We start from the raw sequence: 19,670 nt of genomic DNA, 5'->3' as shown, positions 1-19,670 counted from the left end.
GTGAGATGCGGGCAGCGACTGACAAACCCCGCTCCATCAGTTCATAAAGATTACGGTTGGACCATGTTTGGAAGATGCAGTTATTCACTTCACCTGTATTCGCACAAATGACACTTGCAACATAACTGACAAAACCAGTACTGAAGCAAAACAGTAAGATTGTTGCTCAACTTCCAGTTTCAAACACAAGAACCACGTGAGACACCTTTGATGTTGTGCGTGTTTTAAAACTACTTGGAATTTTCCACGCCTGTGAGTTACAATGGCAACCTAGCACTTTTTATACACAAGTTAAAGTGATGATTTTGCAATGAACATCATTCCTATCCCTTACTGCTTACTATATCAAGCCGTCCACTTTACAACACACAGGCTAGCTTTCATCAATATTTCTAGTGGTATCCATATTTGTGAGTTGTCTCCCATGTAACATATCAAAGATGAGACCAAGAGCTGGTGTCAAGTTATGCCCCTTGGGGATTTCAACTAGAAATGATATGTTGACTGTTTTCCACACCCTTCAGCATAAATTTCATAAATCAATTTACTGTATTGTACTTAATCTTGGCTGGTTCAGCCTGTACACATTTAGTGCTGTCAATAATCTAGTCTCGACAAGACACACATTAAGTAACATCATGAGGATCAGTCACTGCCATTGGGAAAAGATATATTTTTTTCAAAGGGTGGAATGGATAATTTAGGTCTTCCCTTGTGACAAAAAGTAGTCCACACCTTGTTATGATCCAAGTATCTCAACTGTTATATCATTGCTTAATTCTAAGTAAACATGTAAACTTAAGCACGACATGTCCTTGACCCATAAAGTAACCCACAAACCATGTTGTCATTCAAACCATGACTTCCCATTGCAATGGAATTCAAAATAGTCACGCTCATGTTAAGCTGTTCCATCTGTGATCAGACTGATAGGGTGCGAGTTACATTTTGAATCGTTTCAAATGGTCAAATTTATCATATTTTTCATTTAATTGAATCACGGTATTAGTTTCATATTAGTCTGGTCACGACCGCATAATGAAATATTTCACATATGAAAGTATGGGTTAACCAGGATTATGCTGACGTGGATCTTCAAGGATGGTGCATGGTGTTTCAGGTGGCTAAAAATGATGGGTTGGCTGGCACAGTGAATATGTTGTTTTTCCCAAGCGGTGAGGGTGTTCCAAGTTAATAAAATATGTTGATATTTATGGAATAGTGATTAAAACATTAAAATGCACATTCACTCATCGCAATGAAAGAAGCAGTGGGGTAGACACGTTTGTCACGCCATAGGCCAAGGTTCAATTCTCCACAATGGTACCACATGTAATTGATGTGAAGCCTATTTCTTGTCACCTGCCATCTTAAAGCCAGAATATTATGAAAAATATCGAAAAACCCAACTCACTCACTCATCACATTGAAACATAAACATTACAAAAACACAAGCCAGTTTTAGCATAAAGCCAAGTTTTATTGGGTAAGTAGTATAACTGCTGCACGTATGTACGTTCACCACCAGCCGGTGGTCAGCTGCTGTCTACGTTACACACCGATAACACGAAAACAACACATTGTCGCTTACACTCACACTTCAAAGTCAGAGTTGGATTTCAATTACACAGCTGGTTGTTGGACAGCCTGCATTCCCCACCACAGTGAACAATGTCAGACACTGAAACAGGTGCTACACTACAATCATACCTCAACAAGCTTTCCTGAAAGCGATCACAATTTATATATGGCCTACTCCTGTCTTTGTTTGCAAGCTTTAATTAAAAAACAGATCCATAAGTGAAAATAAACAAGAAAAATAATAACATATGAAAAATGCTACATTTCAGATATCATTTTTGTTTTTCAAAACATTTCCTCAACATGTAGCCATGTATCGGAAATGTAGTATGTTTTAACAGCCGTGTAGATTAACTTTTTGAGGGTGTTTTTCTGGGCTACATTTCCTCTCCATTAGGATATATACTGTATAAAAAACATTAGTTAAACCACAGTTTGCATGTGTCCAAAAAAACATTCTTGGAGGTAAAACCGCTATTTTAATCTGTCTTGCTGTATATTTTTCACATACCTCTGAAAAGAATTTTGTTAGAGAGCATTTTTCATCTACATTTCTTTCTTAAAGCATGAATTTATCACAAAAAGAAAGGCTTCAACAGAACCAGAAACCTGATGAAACATAATTACGATAAATCTAGATATTCTATTGAACTGGACATTTTCTTTCAACTGCTTTTGCAATGTGTTACGGGAGACTTTTTACAACTTGGCACTGTACTTCCAAGTTCAATCTGTGCAATAAAGAGATCACATCTACTGGCCTTCTGTTTTTGGCATGAAGATCAAAGACAACCATCTGATAAATCTTATGCACAAAAGCATCTTTTATTGCACACCATTATCTAGCTTTGCAGAATTCATTTGAGGTAGAACATATTGAAATACCTGTCTTGAGCTTTTTCCTATCAGGAACTGATATTGAGGAAGGGAGGACACAAAAAATTCCAATGAAACATCTTACATCTTGGTATTCTGATAACACAAAAACAATTTTATTGGAAAAAAAATCATAATAAATAAAATCAACACAAACAAATAGAAATTCCTGGTTGATTAATATTCTAATTCTGAAACCAGAATACTATTTGGGATACTAGTGCTTTTTTGCTATCTGATACAGATAATCTTATCAAAAATGTTCAGTCAACAGCTGAGTCACTGTCCTGAGCTTGTTCACTGGTGGTGATAAGAACAGACTGTCCGAATTAGCCCAAAATATATTACAGTAATTAAGATGAGAACTTGCAGGGTTAATGTCACCTCCTCACACAAAGTCACAACAATGTATCAAAAATAGATAACAAGATGTTACAGAATAACTGTGCAGTGTCATAGAAATGGGGGATTTGGGTGTCATTACCCACCATGATTTTACTAGACAATCAGTTCAGTTTTCCAACACTACAGCAGTATCACTTTCACCCTATTGGTTTCATTTTAAGATCTTGTAAAAACTAGTTTGAACTGGTTTACATTTGATTTTTTAGCGATCAATTCTTATATTAGTTTTGGATTATCCCCCCTGATGACCATCTCTCTGACACTGCAACTAGTTTCTGCAGAGAACTTCCTGAGAAACTGAGTGGTTGACTTCGAGACTAAGACAGTGTTTTACATAGAGTTGCTAGTTACCTTGGCTCTAGGATCTTACAGCGCCTACACCCAACATTCAGGACATAAAGAAAAAAACAAATAGTGGAACTGGCCTATTTTCGTTTATCAGCTAGCTCGAAAAATCAAATTAGACAAAAATTTCAATCAAGCTACAAGGATGGAAATTTATAAATTTTCTGAGAATTCCTCAATAACTATATAAATGTAAAATGTATTTCACAAAAAATTAATTCCCTTCCACTGTTTGAGAAAATCTTTATGTTCTGAATGTTGGGTAGCCATTCATGTACCCCTCGATGAACAGAAGTATATGTACAAGCAACCAACCCAAAATTAACTGTCACATTGTGACCAACCTGTCTCAAACTTAATCCAAGTTTATCAAATAAGAAATTTAAGAATCCTAAACACAAGCTTTTGATGAAGTTTATAACTACTGACATCAGTCAAGCTGACCCAATGTCTTGATTTTGTGGCAAGGAAGTTCCTGGTAAGAACAATCTAATTAACTCATGATTCGAAAAATAAAGGCTTCAACAATTCAACATGTATTGTGATAACATGTTTCCATTCATGATATACTTAAATTTGCATCAAAACACATCCCACTGAAAAATGGCATAAAAGTAAGGCTTGTTTTTAGCTTTATAGTTATAGTAAATTGACTGTTGAGTCTGATCTTTCTGGAACAGAGAAATGTTTTTACAAGCATCTGCATCATTGATGTTTCACAAACAGGTATTGGACTCAATTCCACAAAACAATCTCATTGTTATAACTGTCTCAGCTCCCATTCACTGACACTCACTAACCATAGTCACATCACTGTGATTACCTTGTGAAATGATTCCCCAAATCTCCAAAGTGAAAACAATATATATTGCTTGAAAAAGTATATCATGAAAAGATTTTTATGATACATGTAACTCAATGTCTGAGTTGAGCCGATTGTAACACATTGATCCTTTCTGGATTGAAATTACAAACTTTCTTAACATTACACTTCAGTCTAAAGATTTCTTGGATTTAGTTTGTAGAACAGAACTGTGTTATCTTTTTGCTTGGAAAAAAAAACTCATAAAAAAACCAAAAAACAAAACAAAACCAAAACAACCTATAATGCATTAATTAAGTACTGTGACAAACTAAGATGTGAAAGTGAAATGGAAGATCGGAACTAGAAACCAAGGAACGTAAATCTGTACTTATGTTAATACTTGCAATATCCAAATGACTGAAACTGGCAACACTATGATATGTGCGATAACATGTAGCATGTTTGTACACTATCAAGCGTCATCAACTGGTTCTTAGTTTTAAAGCATTTTCGGCAAAATACTTCAATAATTGATAAGTTATACAGTCATACATTCTGTTTTAACAAACACAACTTTTCATTCTGTACAAATGGTCAGAAATTTGGGCATTTTAGCCATCTTGCAAAGTCAATTTTGGTTAATTTGGAAGTGAAAAATTCTCATTGATAATGCTGATGTTCTGACAAACTTGATACAAAATAATAAATATATTAAAGCTTAGCCGAATGATAACAGGTGATTTCATATACATGTATCAACTCATACCAAACTAAACAGATCAATCATACATAATGGAATTTTTCATAAAAGAGGTAATTCTGTTTAATGTAACCAAGGCGATCAACTCTCAATTACTTCAAACATACCGGGTAACCTTGGACAACAAACTCTTGCATTCAAGCCATTTTGGATATTGCATATTTGAAGAGAAAAAAATCTACATAAAAAGTATTCTTTATTTTCATAGAAATTATTTCAATATGAAATTTTAATATTTCCCATTCATTCATATTTGAGCAATTCATTTCTTAAGGAATGAGTTATTTCAATGATTTACCAGAAACTGTGTGAACTTGTGCGTTCCTTGGAGGAGCACTGTCCTCTCAACGCCAGATTACTGGTTGAAGAAAATAGTAGGGGTGTAACAACACCATTGTCAACATACCTAGCTGAAACAACATCAGCTTATTTTCCAAAAATAGTTTTTTACTTAAAAACGAAAATTTGAACAATGTTTATGAAAACAATAATTTAACTGGAGATAGTTTAACTTAGCAGATTGAATATGTGTGTTGTTGTAAGATGATGCTGAAAGCCAAAGTGGAAACAAAGGTTTAAATTCTCTTTGGAGGAAGAAAACAACTACATAATGAGTTCAACATCAGTTTCAGTGTCCTGTCTTGATGAATCGTTACACCCCTAGAAAATAACACTCAAGTTCCTTGTGTTCTGCAGAGTAATGCGATCTACATGAAACAAACATACTAAACCATCACTTCATCTCAAGAAAATAGATAGGCACTGAATTTACAAATAACATCAATATTATAGGTGAATAGTCTTCTGCCTGTCTCTCGTTCCATCTCACACAAACACAGAACTATGGTGTATGGTCAAACATAAAAGATTAGAGAATATCAGGTAGGGTTATTCTCATGTCACTTCCTTGACAATGAAACCTTGGTTACATGGGAAACATCTCAAAGGCTTGCATCACCATCATTTGCAATAACTAGAATTGTAAGGGAAGAAACTGGATTTTAGTCAATGTGAGTTGGAGTTTAACCACTGTGAACAATGCCTTGTACAGTACATCAGTCATACTGTAATGCAATAACATGGAAAGAGCGGCCAAAGTCTCTGGTATCCTGGAAACATTATCAGTATGATTCGAGCCTTAATCATTTACTGACAAATCTGAGAAAAATGGGCCCAATCATTTAAAGTTCAGTCTTAGTTAGTAATACTTTTTCATGTCACTACGAGGTGTTCCCTTCTGGACTGAAAGTAAACCCGCCTACCATGAAAACAGCCAAAACTTATATTCACAATAAACAGTCTTTGAAATCTGAATATGCCAGATCGCATTATGACACTTGTTTACACAAGCAAGACCAATATTTGCAAGCTTGCAGTCGATACCTCTGAGACAAATATTTGAGACAATGAGAATGGACGGGGAAAAAACCAGTTACCTTCAACATTGCCATGGAGACATGATGTTAATTGCAAAGTCAGGGAATCAAGCCATTGAGAGAACTGGTGAGGAACATTAGTCCAAGTTTCTTGAAGGTCATCAAAGCCAAAGTAGACAATTCTGTTCTATTTTATCAGTAGTATTGGAAGACGGGTACAGGGGACTGACACTGTTACTACAGGGACTACGAACCAAAACATAGATACCACTGTCCATTCTGACCGCTGTGGTGCAGGGCCTGGCACATATCAGGCTGACACTGACCCTCGTACAAGATGGCTTGTCTTCTGAAGACCGTTAAACCACATGAGATGGCACAACGTGGCACGACAATCGAAACTCACTACAAAAACCCTGTTGCATTTTGTAACAAACAGGAATAGACAACTCACATCCTCCCAAAAACATGTCTGCTTTCACCAATTTCAGGCAGGATTAATGTCCCCTGATGAGATCTCCCAAAAGGTAGAAATTATGTATTACCTCTGAAAATACTTTCCCTTCTATTCTTAAAATGTTACATGGTTACCCCAAAAGTAACACAAAAATATCTTTTGGCATTTTATCACGATTATTCAATCTTGAAGCTGTTAAAAATAAGGAAATAGAAACCAACTTCAATCATGAAAGCAGACATGGTCAACTGTGAAGACCGAGCTCTGACTACCTAATTACAGCACTACAAGAGATTCAAGGAACAGACACATCTACTGCAAAGGGAGACAGCAGAGTGCTCTCCCTTTCCAAATATACCTTCCGTCTAACACCACCAAGGACAACATGCTCCCACAAGTTTTCTGGTTTACAATTAGTACTTTTAACAAGTGGTATCATGCCACACATGCAAAAATAATAAGAAAAGAGTTAAATATCATGAAAAACAACAGATTAGGGCAAATTTCAGGACAAGCATATAACAGACTTACCTAGAAATTACAGAAACAAAAACAAATCTGGTTCACATCAAGAAATTTGTTGACAGTTTTAAGAATCCACTAACATAGTGAACAGAAAAATTTATGATGAGGCTTTATGACACCATCTCATTTCATCTTGTGACATACTAGTAATGCACTCCTCAAAAACATCAAACAAATTACAACTGTACCAACAATCCTTCCATAACATATGCTTGGTGTTCCAGCAGAACCTCTGATGAGCTTTAAATGATCAAAGCAAGATCCATTTTTGCAAATAAGGCAACATGCACGCTCACCGGGTTTGTGCACCAGATATAAGGGAGGTAACTCTACTCAGAACACCCACAGCATGAGGTGATTTCAGAGATAATTTGTTTGGTCTCAGCTCACATCCAAGTTGCTTTGAGCATGTTGTCCTAAGTGAAACTTAATAGATGGACCACAGCAGAGAAAAAAAAAAGATCCAGACTTCAATTGTCTTGACAGATTAGTACCTGACTGATCCATACCAGAGGACATGCTTCCCAAATATCAATTTCAGACTACACTGAGAAATAATTCTTTTTCCTAAACACTGAATGAATGATCGTTGTTTATCAATAGTCATAATGGCTACAGCTTCATACAGTTAGCAGACCAGGACTACAAAAGCACAAGATCAAATGGGAAGCAGAGATCTCTTCTTTGTAAACCAGAAATTTCCATTTATGAATATTAATTTGGTACTCCCATGAATGGTATAGCAAAAGTTCATCAATCATATTTATGCTGTAAAACTTAAAGTTTACTTTTTTTGGATAAGAAAAAGAATAAAAAAAAGATTTTATAACAAGCAGTTTTGAAATTAATAACCAAAAGACCAATTTGAAGCAATTTAGAGGTTACAAAACCATGATGACAATTTGAAGATGTTCATAATTCTGGATCCAGGTACTGATGTGAAGCCATCTTGAAGAGTAGTCTTTTTTCTCTCCTTCCCAACATACGATATACACCAACAGATCACTACTGCACACCCAGACCTCACTCTGCATGGTACACCGTAAAATCAGCAGCAATAAATATGAAATGTAGGCTAAAGTGCAATGATTCAACAGACGATGGTACTTCAAAGGTGGCCTAAGTCCTTGAAGCAATACATTCCAGTCCTTAGCCAACTCCCAAGGGTTCAAGCCCAACCTTCACACAAGTAACTGTTCATGTCAACATTTAGTGGAAATCCATTTCTGCTACTAACAACCTTAAGTTGTAAAATTCAGATACAAAACAGTAACAGCAAGAGAAAATAAATTGCTATTAAAATTGCCTTAACCTGAATAAGTGCAAATTTAACAATGGGAAGAATCTATTAATGGCAATTAGCATACAAAATAAACTCATATACAATATTTCATAACTTATAAAAAAAACATTCCATAACCACAGAAATTATAATTCCAGAATGAAGTTGAAATTTTAACTGACTTTTGTCAGATATTAAATTTTCATAACATATCTTGAAATGAGCAAAGTTGAAGACTTTATATTTCCGACTGGATTGAATGAATTACTTGAGTTTCCTGGAACATCACAGAACATTTGGTTGCAGTGGAAATGTGTTGCCTCATTGAACAAGCCAGCCTTTGAATGCACCAATTGATGGAGTCACCTTTCTCCCATGTTTGTGAGTGCCTTATTCATAACCACACACATCAGTAACACATAACAGTGGGAACCACATCAACAACTATATACAATAAATAACAAGTACGTACATTTATGAGAATTCATGCATGCTAAAATATAAATAGAAATAGAGAAACTCCTGCTGAGATATCCAAAACACCATCCACACATTTTAAACCACAATCGACAGGAAATACTGGCAGTTGTTTCAATATAGAGGTGAACAGCCTTTTTCCCAGCAGTATTAAAATAGTCATTTATTCTCCTCAACCAGGGCCCAGTTGTGCTGAGCACCTGCTCTGAATGAGGATGACATACCATCTCACAAACTTATCACACACGATAAGAGTGGTGTGTGGATAAAATTTGATAACTCCAAACAGCTCAACTCTTAAACACCAACAGTCAGAGGTTATCTTTCAGCTTTCCTCATTGGCTTCAGTTTGTTCTCAAATGCAATACAATACTGTAAGGACTTTTTCATGCAATGTTTTCCTGATGTAAAATAATGCAGACTGAAGCACTCCAAGTTAACATACAGTCAGCTAGGAAACGAGATGATCACACACACCACGCTTATGTCACCACAAATTCAGTCAAGTTTACCTTCATTCTTTGTTCAAATTCACCACAGTTTGTTACACTTTAGATCCAGGACATCATACTGTGTGACTGGTGTCGTTTTACGTCACTGGTCACTTTGATGTCGAGTTAGGAGGGGATGCCAGAAATTCCAAGTTTTATAAAAACAGACCGCAATGATCATCATAATTGTTGTATATTTAAGTAATTTGCATATAATCATCAAATAATGACTTCTGATTAAAGTCTGCCATATTATGGTAGGAACAATGCTTCTACCATGTATGAATCACTTTTACAAATTTAAGGCTTTATAAGCCATTGTGGTCATTTTCAAAACTTTTCAAAGTTGACGCAAAAAACACCAAGACTTTTCAATAGTGACTTTCAAATTTAAGGACTTTTCAAGCCTGTACAAGTGAGTGAGTGAGTTAATATTTAACGTCACATAAACCTGTACGAACCTAGACAAACTTGGCTGAAGATTTGGTAACCATGATACTATTGAGGGCACTAATTGTTTCGCAACTTCCCTGTCAACAGGATTTTGATTATCAATTGAACAACAGTGTGAGACAGTTATTGATAATAGACAAAACAACATCATTCAAGGAACAGGTTTTTACCACATAGATTCTCACCACTCGTGTCATGCATGGTCACATTTCTGAAATGTATTCAGTTGAATCGACAGGGAAGCTGGGAAACCATTGATTACTCATACAACACCCTCCAGCCAGACAATCCATTCATGTTTAAAATGAGACTACTACACAATTATTATGCACTCAGGCCTGTGCTACTGTGAAAGGTTGGTAGATGTAGTTTATAAAATAAAAAAATATGGTTTTAATAATAATAAATTGTTGGGGTGCTTTATTTTCAAACCAGTTGAAAACATATAATACACTCAGAGACCTGCAAATCAAACAGTAACCATGGTAACGAAAAAGCACCCCCACTCTTTAACATTGTAGAACACTCTCAAAAAACGCATTACAATTCAATCCAAACAACACTTGGTCACCTGTTTCGGTTAAATTCATATAAAAATGTTATGAACGCATATATGCAAGCACGTGGCTAGCCTCAGGTCACTCAAGCACCAATATCCTATTGGACCAATCACTCACGAAAAGCCAAGACCTTGCTGCCTCAAATACCAAAATGTTTGCACAAATTATCACCAAACACTGTCTCAAATCCACTCACTGCTAAAACACTGCTCTCATTATCAGACTAAATAAAATATTGAGAAGCATGATGTACGAAGTGCACTGTCAAATTTGATAAGTATGCACAATTAAAAGTGACTTTCATGCATTTACATTCATGATTTCAAAAATAGAATTCTTAAAATTCTTCCACATTTTGGCTATAATATTCACATTTGTTTGAGGGAGTAAGTTCACTCATACCAGGTCCAAAACAATATCAGAATATCAAAACACCTCAAACATTTCATCAAATCTTTGCATCATCGAAATTGCTAAGATGTACACAAGTAGGACCTTCAGTCAATGCACAGTTCTGGCAAATTAACACTTTGTTCTCTTTAAATGACATCATTCAAAACTCCCATTTACACATGCTGTTGTGTTGTGAATGGCTCAAAGAGTGTTGAATACAGGGCAAGGAGCTTACAATTTCAGGAACTATGGTTCTACATATCCTGGCGAGCACTAAATAGGAAGGTAATTGTAATCAGTGAGAACTGCTGCCAACTTCAGAATGAACATGTCATGATAGTTTCAAAAAGTTGTCACCACTTGATTGGTGTAAATCATAATGATTTTAATTTTTGAATTTAGATTGTGTCATTACTTGAACCCAAATTGGAAGCAGTTTCATTTTCAACAATTTTAAACTCTCATCAATACAGTTTGGCAAAGACGTATAGAGTAGACATCAACAATAACCTAGACAAATCTAATTTAAAACAACAATCTTTCACCTTGTCAAAAACAGTCTGTAAATAATTATGGGCAAACAGTGGTTATGTTGTTGAAAAGTGCACAAATATTTTTAACTAAAACATGAATGTTAGCACTTATCAAATACTCACAAGTAAAACCCTTCGCACTGCAACAAGTACATCGTCTTGTGCATGAACATACCAAGGTTGACAGTGTCACTGGGCAAGAAGCCATTAACTAAAATGGAGGTGGACTGGGTGATTTACTAATGTTTCACTCATGCATGAGGTTCGTTCTTCAACTAAGAACTTTGCACTTTGAGATTTCTGATGTCCCACACATGCATGATGTCCGTGCTTGATGCCAAACTTTCACACCGCACATTACCTAGCATGCTCACATGTAACAGAGTGGAGTCAATTTGATGTAAAATATTCAGTAACAGAATCAAACACTTATTCTATCTGTGGGAACATCTGACTTTGCCTTCAAAGTATGTCAATATTTTTCAGTCTCTACCATAAACCAATGGAGTCTGCCAGCTTAAATACTCTTTGGCATTAATTTCAGTGTACACTACTCAATGTTTCCTAAGGACCAACCAGTCCTGGATAAAGGTGTGGTCCTTGGCAAATGTTGAGGAGTATGTGTTAGTGTTATCAGCCAAAAAGATATTTCTACAAAGGCTTTGGACTAGAAGTTAAGTTTGCAGACATTCCTTTACAACTTTAATGATGTAGACTGAAAACTTTAAAATGAATTAGCAATAATGAAAGAACCATTTCTGGTTCAAATAGATTAAACATTTCACCACTTTCACTGGTGGCTTCAACATTTCGTGCAGCCTTTCCCCTTACAGCCCAGACACGATAAAGAAATCAATCTGATTTAATTGTGTTACAGAATACTCTACCATATCAACATTTCCCTGCTACAGCCTGCCCTATACTCGTTTCAGTTCCACCCTGTTCCTGCCTTTGTCTGGGCTCCCCACCCTCCAACATGCCCTGGACTGTGGGAGGGGCCGTCACTGCCTTGGGACCCTCCCCAACCTAGGAAACCCCCACCACTCCCACTACTGGTTGTACCATTCCCTACTGTGCCAAAGCTACTGTTGGCACTGGCATGGTTGGGTGTGGGGTTGTCCCCACTACTTGCGCTACCCCCCTGGTTAGTTAGACCGAGTGGACCCCACCCCCCTTGGCTACTCAAAACAGCCTGAGCTGCTGCAAGCATGGCGTGGTTTAACTGCAATGCACCAAGCCCTAAATTGCCCAAGCCTAGATTGTTGGACAAGTTAGTTCCCATGCTGTTGCCCTGGGATGAGAGACCTTGACTGTTCCCTCGGCCAGCGTGACCCCAAGTCCCTGGGGGATATGCCTGGTTGAATCCAAAGGGTGTGTGGTTGAGCCCTGTCCGTCGATCTGTGTGTTTCTCGTTGTTCTTTGGCGCGGCTCCACTGATATGAACACTGGCTCCCTTGATGATGTGGTCTTCCCCACACAGGTTCTGGGCCACTTCGGGATCAGCAAATGTTACAAATGCAAATGCTCTGAAGGGCTTTGGAATGAAGACGTCGACGACTTCTCCAAAACGGCTGAAGTGGAGTCGTAGGTCGTCGGCGGTCATATCCTCTGTGCACCGCCCTACGAACACTTTGCGATTCATCATCAGCTGGGCTCCTTCCTGGAGAAAACAATTCTAATACAACTCACAATCCCGTAACATTGTGTCCAAATTAAGAATGAAAGTTCAAAAGAAGTTGTAATAAGCTGAAAGTTTCTAACAAAAGATTTAAATAACCTAAGGATGACCATATTTAAGCTGAAAATCTGGCAGTACGGAATTCCTAATATATTGATCATAAACACCCATAACACATCAACAATAACCTGAATACAGCATCTTTTCTGAATCACAGAAATCATTCATATATTTCCTCGAACTTAACATATGATGTATGAAGACTATGCCGACTTGATATTCCGATCGCAGTTACCATACTCCACAGAACAATCATGCACTGCTTTCAAAAAGCTTTGGACGCATTCAATTCTCATGCTATTCCTCTTCAGGTGCAACTAGTGACAAGTTACATAGTTAACACAATCAAGACTATCTTTATAAACATTAAAACATTTCCGAAATTGTAGTAAAAAGACTACTTCCTTATTATTAATTAAATGTTTCACACTCAGGGCAATAAAGAAGGGAAATATAAGAAAGTATAACAAAATGTTTATACCTGTATATCTACCTTAGAGTTTGGTATTCGCACATCACACCAGCGGCCATCTATCATGTGTCTCTGAGAGATACATTTCACTTGCGCTTCATATTCAGCGAACCTCACAAAACCAAACCCTTTGGACTGACCTGTCTTTGGGTCCTTTTTAACCTGAAACAGTCAACAAACCATGACTGATGCCTGTTCTGTTAAAACTGAGAAAAAGTGTTGAAAAGTCACCGGATGAACATTCTGATGATTTTTGTTATTTTTCTGAACACGAAGTCTTAGATACAAGGATAGTGTTTCTGGTGACTTAATCATTTATCAGACACTGAGTTCATCAACCTGAAACTTTACCGGTCATGAATAAAATGTTCCAGTCATAGTTTCCCGTACATACTTAATACAATGCTAAGATATAATTTTGATTGGGCATGAAATAGTAACACTGGCTTTTGTTATGTCCATTGAAAATGGAAAATACAATTTCTTTTGGTCTTTGTTCTCTGCTACATAGTAGTCACTTTCAAGTTTCACACAGGTGTCTATTAATAGGAAGGGGGGATGGGGAGAGAGAAAGAGAGGAGAGGAAGAGGATGTACGGGGAAGAATAGAGAAGAGGAGGAGACTCCAAGACCTACGTTATGGGGATATGGGGACTGGGAAAGAGAACTTTGACAATGGGTCATTTTCAGGATTATTAACCCGTGTTCTTAATTTAGAATAGGCCACTGCCCTTGTATCAACAGTAAATTTCAAACTTTTAATGGGTCATTTTTCATTCTAATGTGCAGAATGGCCCTTTACCTTTCCCAATCCCTGTGTGTAGTATATATTCCACCAAGCATCCCTAAATCCATGTTTCTAATTCACCTCACAATTTATGCAGTATGTTTATCTGAATGACAAATGAGACTGGCTTCATGTACACATTGAATACATTAACATATTGGGAACTAAAATGTCTCTTTATGATAACATTCCCCACCTACCTACCAGATTTTTATAAAATAAATCCCTGAATATACAATTCCAATCCCAAATAAAACGTATGTTAATTCCCAGAAGGAAAATAAGTAGAGGACACTAAAACTTTAAAAGGCCCTCCATGTAATACCATTTTTATTAAATGAGTAAATGATTCAATAAACAAGCAAAATGGAACTTCAATTTCAAATAGCAAAATGGAAGAGAATTTACTATTGTTTATTACCGAGCACCATAAATTGACAGAAACTGCCTACAGTGTAATGACTCTTAGCTTTCCGCAAGTCAACCATGGTCTATTACCACTGTGACATAGGTATCAGCATTGTGATTTCATAGCCACAAACCACTGTGACATAGGTATCAGCATTGTGATTTCATAGCCACAAACCACTGTGACACAGGTATCAGCATTGTGATTTCATAGCCACAAACCACTGTGACATAGGTATCAGCACTGTGATTTCATAGCCACAAACCACTGTGACATAGGTATCAGCATTGTGATTTCATAGCCACAAACCACTGTGACATAGGTATGAGCATTGTGATTTCATAGCCACAAACCACTGTGACATAGGTATCAGCATTGTGATTTCATAGCCACAAACCACTGTGACATAGGTATGAGCATTGTGATTTCATAGCCACAAACCACTGTGACATAGGTATCAGCATTGTGATTTCATAGCCACAAACCACTGTGACATAGGTATCAGCATTGTGATTTCATAACCACAAACCACTGTGACATAGGTATGAGCATTGTGATTTCATAGCCACAAACCACTGTGACATAGGTATCAGCATTGTGATTTCATAGCCACAAACCACTGTGACATAGGTATCAGCATTGTGATTTCATAGCCACAAACCACTGTGACATAGGTATGAGCATTGAGATTTCATAACCACAAACCACTGTGACATCATGCATTCAGCATCATGAGATGTTTTTACAAATGTGAGTAATGCATTGTAGATCTACTAAACAGTGATGTCTTCAACCAGTGAGTAAGAAAAACATTTTCAAAAAATCACAGCAGTGTTACCTGGACCATCAGCAAATCGCCAAACTGTGAAAAGTATTTGCGGAGGTCTTCCTCAGTGCTCTTCCATGGCAGTCCCAGGACAATCAGGTCGCTACATCGCTGTTTTTCCACACGCTTCGTCTTCAGCTGCAAACTGTCCCATGGCTCATCTACCTTTCGTTTGTTTTCTAAATGGAGAAACAGCTCATGTCATATACAGAAAGTTGTTCACTTAAAACTGTTTGCAAAACTAGCTTGATGGGAAAAATGTCCTTGTATTGTTAAATACTATATCCCTAGTTTGAAATTCTTTGATTAATTCACAGACTAATCATAAAACCATCTGGTAACAATCCAATGATGTCAAGTGACATGCTTTGGCAAATACAGTGGAAGCTGTAAAAACCGACATCTGTCTAATCCAGCAAGTTGTCAACACCGGCATAAAATCCATGTCCCTTCCGTGGCTTGTACATTTATCATCAGCTCTGCAATCTGGCACATTGCCTAAAGCGGATTATTTCCTCAGTGCCAATTACTGGATTATACAGCTTCCACAGTATATTCAAACATTTGGGGACTGATTACAAACTGGATGGCATAAATACAATAACAACGGTATACATGGTATGATATCTTGTTTCACTAGACATTAATAGCATTAAAGCTTTCTTAAACATCAGTACCAGTCAATGAGTCATTGTAAATGTGTTCAGGACGTTCACATTTTGGATGACAGTCAGTCAGTTTTCCATTAAATGACAAAATCTGAAACCTTGCTGTCTGTTGTTCATGTTACACAAATCTGACTTGGTTCTACAGGGACTCGCAAAGACGGGCCATGGGACATTTTGCACATTAGAATGAAAAATGGCCCATTAAAATTTGGAAGTTTACTATTGATACAAGGGCAGTGGTCCATTCAAAATTCAGGCAATGGCTAATAATCCTGAAAATGGCCCATTGTCAAAGTTCTCTTTCCCAATCCCTGGTTCAAGAACCCCTCACACTATGGACTTACAATAAGTGTCATCATGGTCACTGTTTTGATTTCTTTGTGGAATGAGGCCCAATACATGATAATTGTGGGCTGACAAATCATGCATAAGATCAGATGAACTCTAACCATACTGTCAGAAATTTGTATCAACATGTAATATGCCTATCCAAAGGTTTTAACTTGACCTATAAAATTAGGAATGCTGAAGCCCTCAAGTTAGTGATAACTCAATCCAAGAGTCTGTACAAGAAATGTGAAGTTACTGAAGTAATTAAATTGTGTTACTGTTCTTTATGATTTAATAATTACTTGATACCAAAAAGTCTCATGAAAAAATCCATACTGTTTTTCTGTGTCCATTCTAAACACCTGTAAATGTGATGGAAGCAGATTTCAGCATTGTGTCAAACCCATATATAGCTTCAGCACATGAAAAAAAACCCGTGTAAAATGGGTTCAGTAAATGACAACTCTGTAAGTGGTAAATTTGTGGACTAATGGAATATAGTTCAACAATGATATGGAAGCAGATGAAGATTGTCATGTTTTCTGGGCAGGTGTCAGTTTGGCGAACTACCTTGAATTAAGTCATGTGTAGTCGATGCATGCTGCAACTGGGTCAATAGTAAGAAAAAAAAATGACGATGCCACAATGCTGCCAAGAATGAAAAGTAAACCTCGGACTTTCATACTTCTTTTTGGACACTGAAAAGATCCAATACAGACCCTGAAACATATATCTGATTTACCTAGAGCAAGTCTCAAGGCAATGGCAGTTTTAGGTTTTAGATTAAAACTGGAAGTTCCATGGCATCTTTTTAAATATTTTATCAAGATAATTCATGGATTGTCTTCAATGCTCAACACGTCCATTCCAGAGACTGGACTTAAACGGAGATAAGAATCATAAGATTAATGATCCAATAATATAATGTCTTTATGCACTATGCTATGTTAAAACATATTTTATGTCTTCTAGTCAAATCATATCACCTGAAAATACATACATCTTTTTCCTCATCATTAAAATCTATGTTGAATAAGGATGCAAGTCTTACACTAAGTCTATGCTAAGCACACACAATAACTTTAAAGAAGAGCAATATAATAAAATGTTCAATAATAACGTTGACATTAAGGCCAAAGCAATGTGATCAATTTTTTTTGTCAGGATAATTGTTGTCAGTTGGGAGAACTGAACAAACATGTGCACACATATCCAAAGAAACCACTAAAAGATGTTACTTGAGCAACCTGAGAAACAGACAATGCAAATTAAGTAGTAAACATACAGAAGAACATTGGGATATGCAATCAGTATTTGGCCAACAACATCAAGAATACATAAACATAAACCTTGAAAAGGATCATGATTACACTGACTGCTGACTATGTTGATATGATAGCATGATATACTGCTTAAAACGATGACAGGAGAAAAAAGTATTATTCTTAAGTCAAAACTAAAATATCCAAAACTTTTTTTTACTATGATAACCACTAATTCAAATTGCAAATGAATTCTTCCAATTACTAATCTATACATGACCAACAAATCACGCCTTTTGCAATTTTTATGAAAAGTAAACGTAGCCTCACATCTGAATGTACAGAAAAAGTAATCTGAAAAATAAATATACTAACAGTATTGAAGACTGAAGTAATCAAACAATTAACCATACGAATAAACATGTAATGAATATCAAAATGAACTGTGTATAAATAACCATGCTAAATATTTTCTTAACATCAGAGATGGCAACAGGAAAATTGGTTTTCAGCTGAAAACTTAATTTTGTTATCAAATGGGGCAATTCAAAAAACTTATCACTTTGAAATAAAAATAGGCAAACGAGCAGAAAATTGCCATCCCAGTAACATGAAACAATCCAATTTTATGACCATATGATGTGGGAAGTAGCAAATTAGTCCATGTTGACAACCACAATAAGTACCTAACGTATATTACTTTGTACCCATGTGGCAAATTTATGCAAAGATATAGATACACCTGAATGAAGTTTACTATACAATATCCTATAACATTTTCCCTGGTTCACAGGGTGTCAACAAAATGCGCTCTCTGAAAGAATTTAGAAGAAAATTTGTTTTCATCACTACATTATCTAAGGTAACACATGTGGCATCAATGTTAATTAAGCACAAGCATGGTTCAAATAACAGCTTTTGAATAGAATTATTCCTGCCAAATGTATAAATTCAAAATTGTCAATCTTTAGTATATTCAAAGGAACTTTAAAAATAAGACTACATCATTCATATTAATCCCTAAAAAGCTTTATACGATATCATCAACAAAGAATTTTCAAAATAAATATATTGAAATCACAAATAAGTTGTACCCAAAACATTTAAAGTTTCAGTTTTGGTGCTTGAATTAGTGACTTGGTTTTGCATGTCTAGAGTTACCTCCCCTAACGAACTGTCAAACTCGCCCAGCTGTCAAATCAACAATCTGGTACTTGTAAACATACAAATCCACGCGCCCTGACAGCAGAACTGGGGCACGATATATGAGAAATATGATGAACAAAGGTTTAAAATATCAAATGGCAATATATATTACAACAAATGCTGACAAATTACATCAACGATCGCGATTCTGATAGCTAATTCCTAGCGACAGAATCCGTTGTTTCGGTTCTAAATGTCAACCAATCATTATGCTTCCCACGAGAAATCGGCTAAAAGTTTACCTTTTGGGAAAACGGCAATGAATACATATCGACCCCAGTCACAATCCGGAGGGTACAGACGACCGTCGGAAAGTCGAATACCCCTCATACTCCCGCTGTCGGGGTTGCGGTACTTCAAACCGCACGACCCAGGGAACTGTGCAGCCAAAGTTGTCAACAACAGCGTTCCATCCTCCTCCACTGGGACCTCCATTGGCTCATCGCCTTCATCCTCAGCCACCTGTATATACTGACTCATGTTGGGACGAATTGGGGCAATGCACGTTGAACGAAACGGGTGGAATTATCCGAAATTCTTTAGCCCGCCTTGCTCCCCTGGGCTACGATAGTTATGAAGATGGCGGCAGCTACAGCGAAATGCATCATGGGAAAACATCGATCGCAAAATACACAAGTAAAGAGATGAGTGATT

General features: G+C 36.7%; 1 protein-coding gene across 3 annotated transcripts; it reads right to left on the bottom strand.

Moving 5' to 3' along the window:
- Window positions 1-1,459: 1,459 nt before the first annotated feature.
- Window positions 1,460-19,612, bottom strand: LOC137267518 (TAR DNA-binding protein 43-like). 3 transcript variants are annotated; one of them, XM_067801989.1, is made up of 4 exons: window positions 19,259-19,612; window positions 15,563-15,729; window positions 13,539-13,691; window positions 1,460-12,979 (listed from the first exon to the last, which is right to left on the bottom strand). In XM_067801989.1, the coding sequence occupies exons 1-4, from the start codon at window positions 19,494-19,496 to the stop codon at window positions 12,248-12,250; spliced, it is 1,290 nt and encodes a 429-aa protein (XP_067658090.1). In that variant the 5' UTR covers window positions 19,497-19,612; the 3' UTR covers window positions 1,460-12,247. The 3 variants fall into 3 exon arrangements, with proteins under 3 accessions (XP_067658090.1, XP_067658089.1, XP_067658091.1); XM_067801988.1 differs by having other exon boundaries at window positions 1,460-12,994; window positions 19,259-19,602; XM_067801990.1 differs by having other exon boundaries at window positions 13,551-13,691; window positions 19,259-19,602.
- Window positions 19,613-19,670: the final 58 nt, after the last annotated feature.

This window comes from Haliotis asinina, chromosome 16 (genome assembly GCF_037392515.1).
Source record: "Haliotis asinina isolate JCU_RB_2024 chromosome 16, JCU_Hal_asi_v2, whole genome shotgun sequence".
Taxonomy (NCBI): domain Eukaryota; kingdom Metazoa; phylum Mollusca; class Gastropoda; order Lepetellida; family Haliotidae; genus Haliotis; species Haliotis asinina.
Note: the sequence above shows the minus strand (reverse complement) of the source record. Positions and strands in the feature narration are given on the sequence as shown.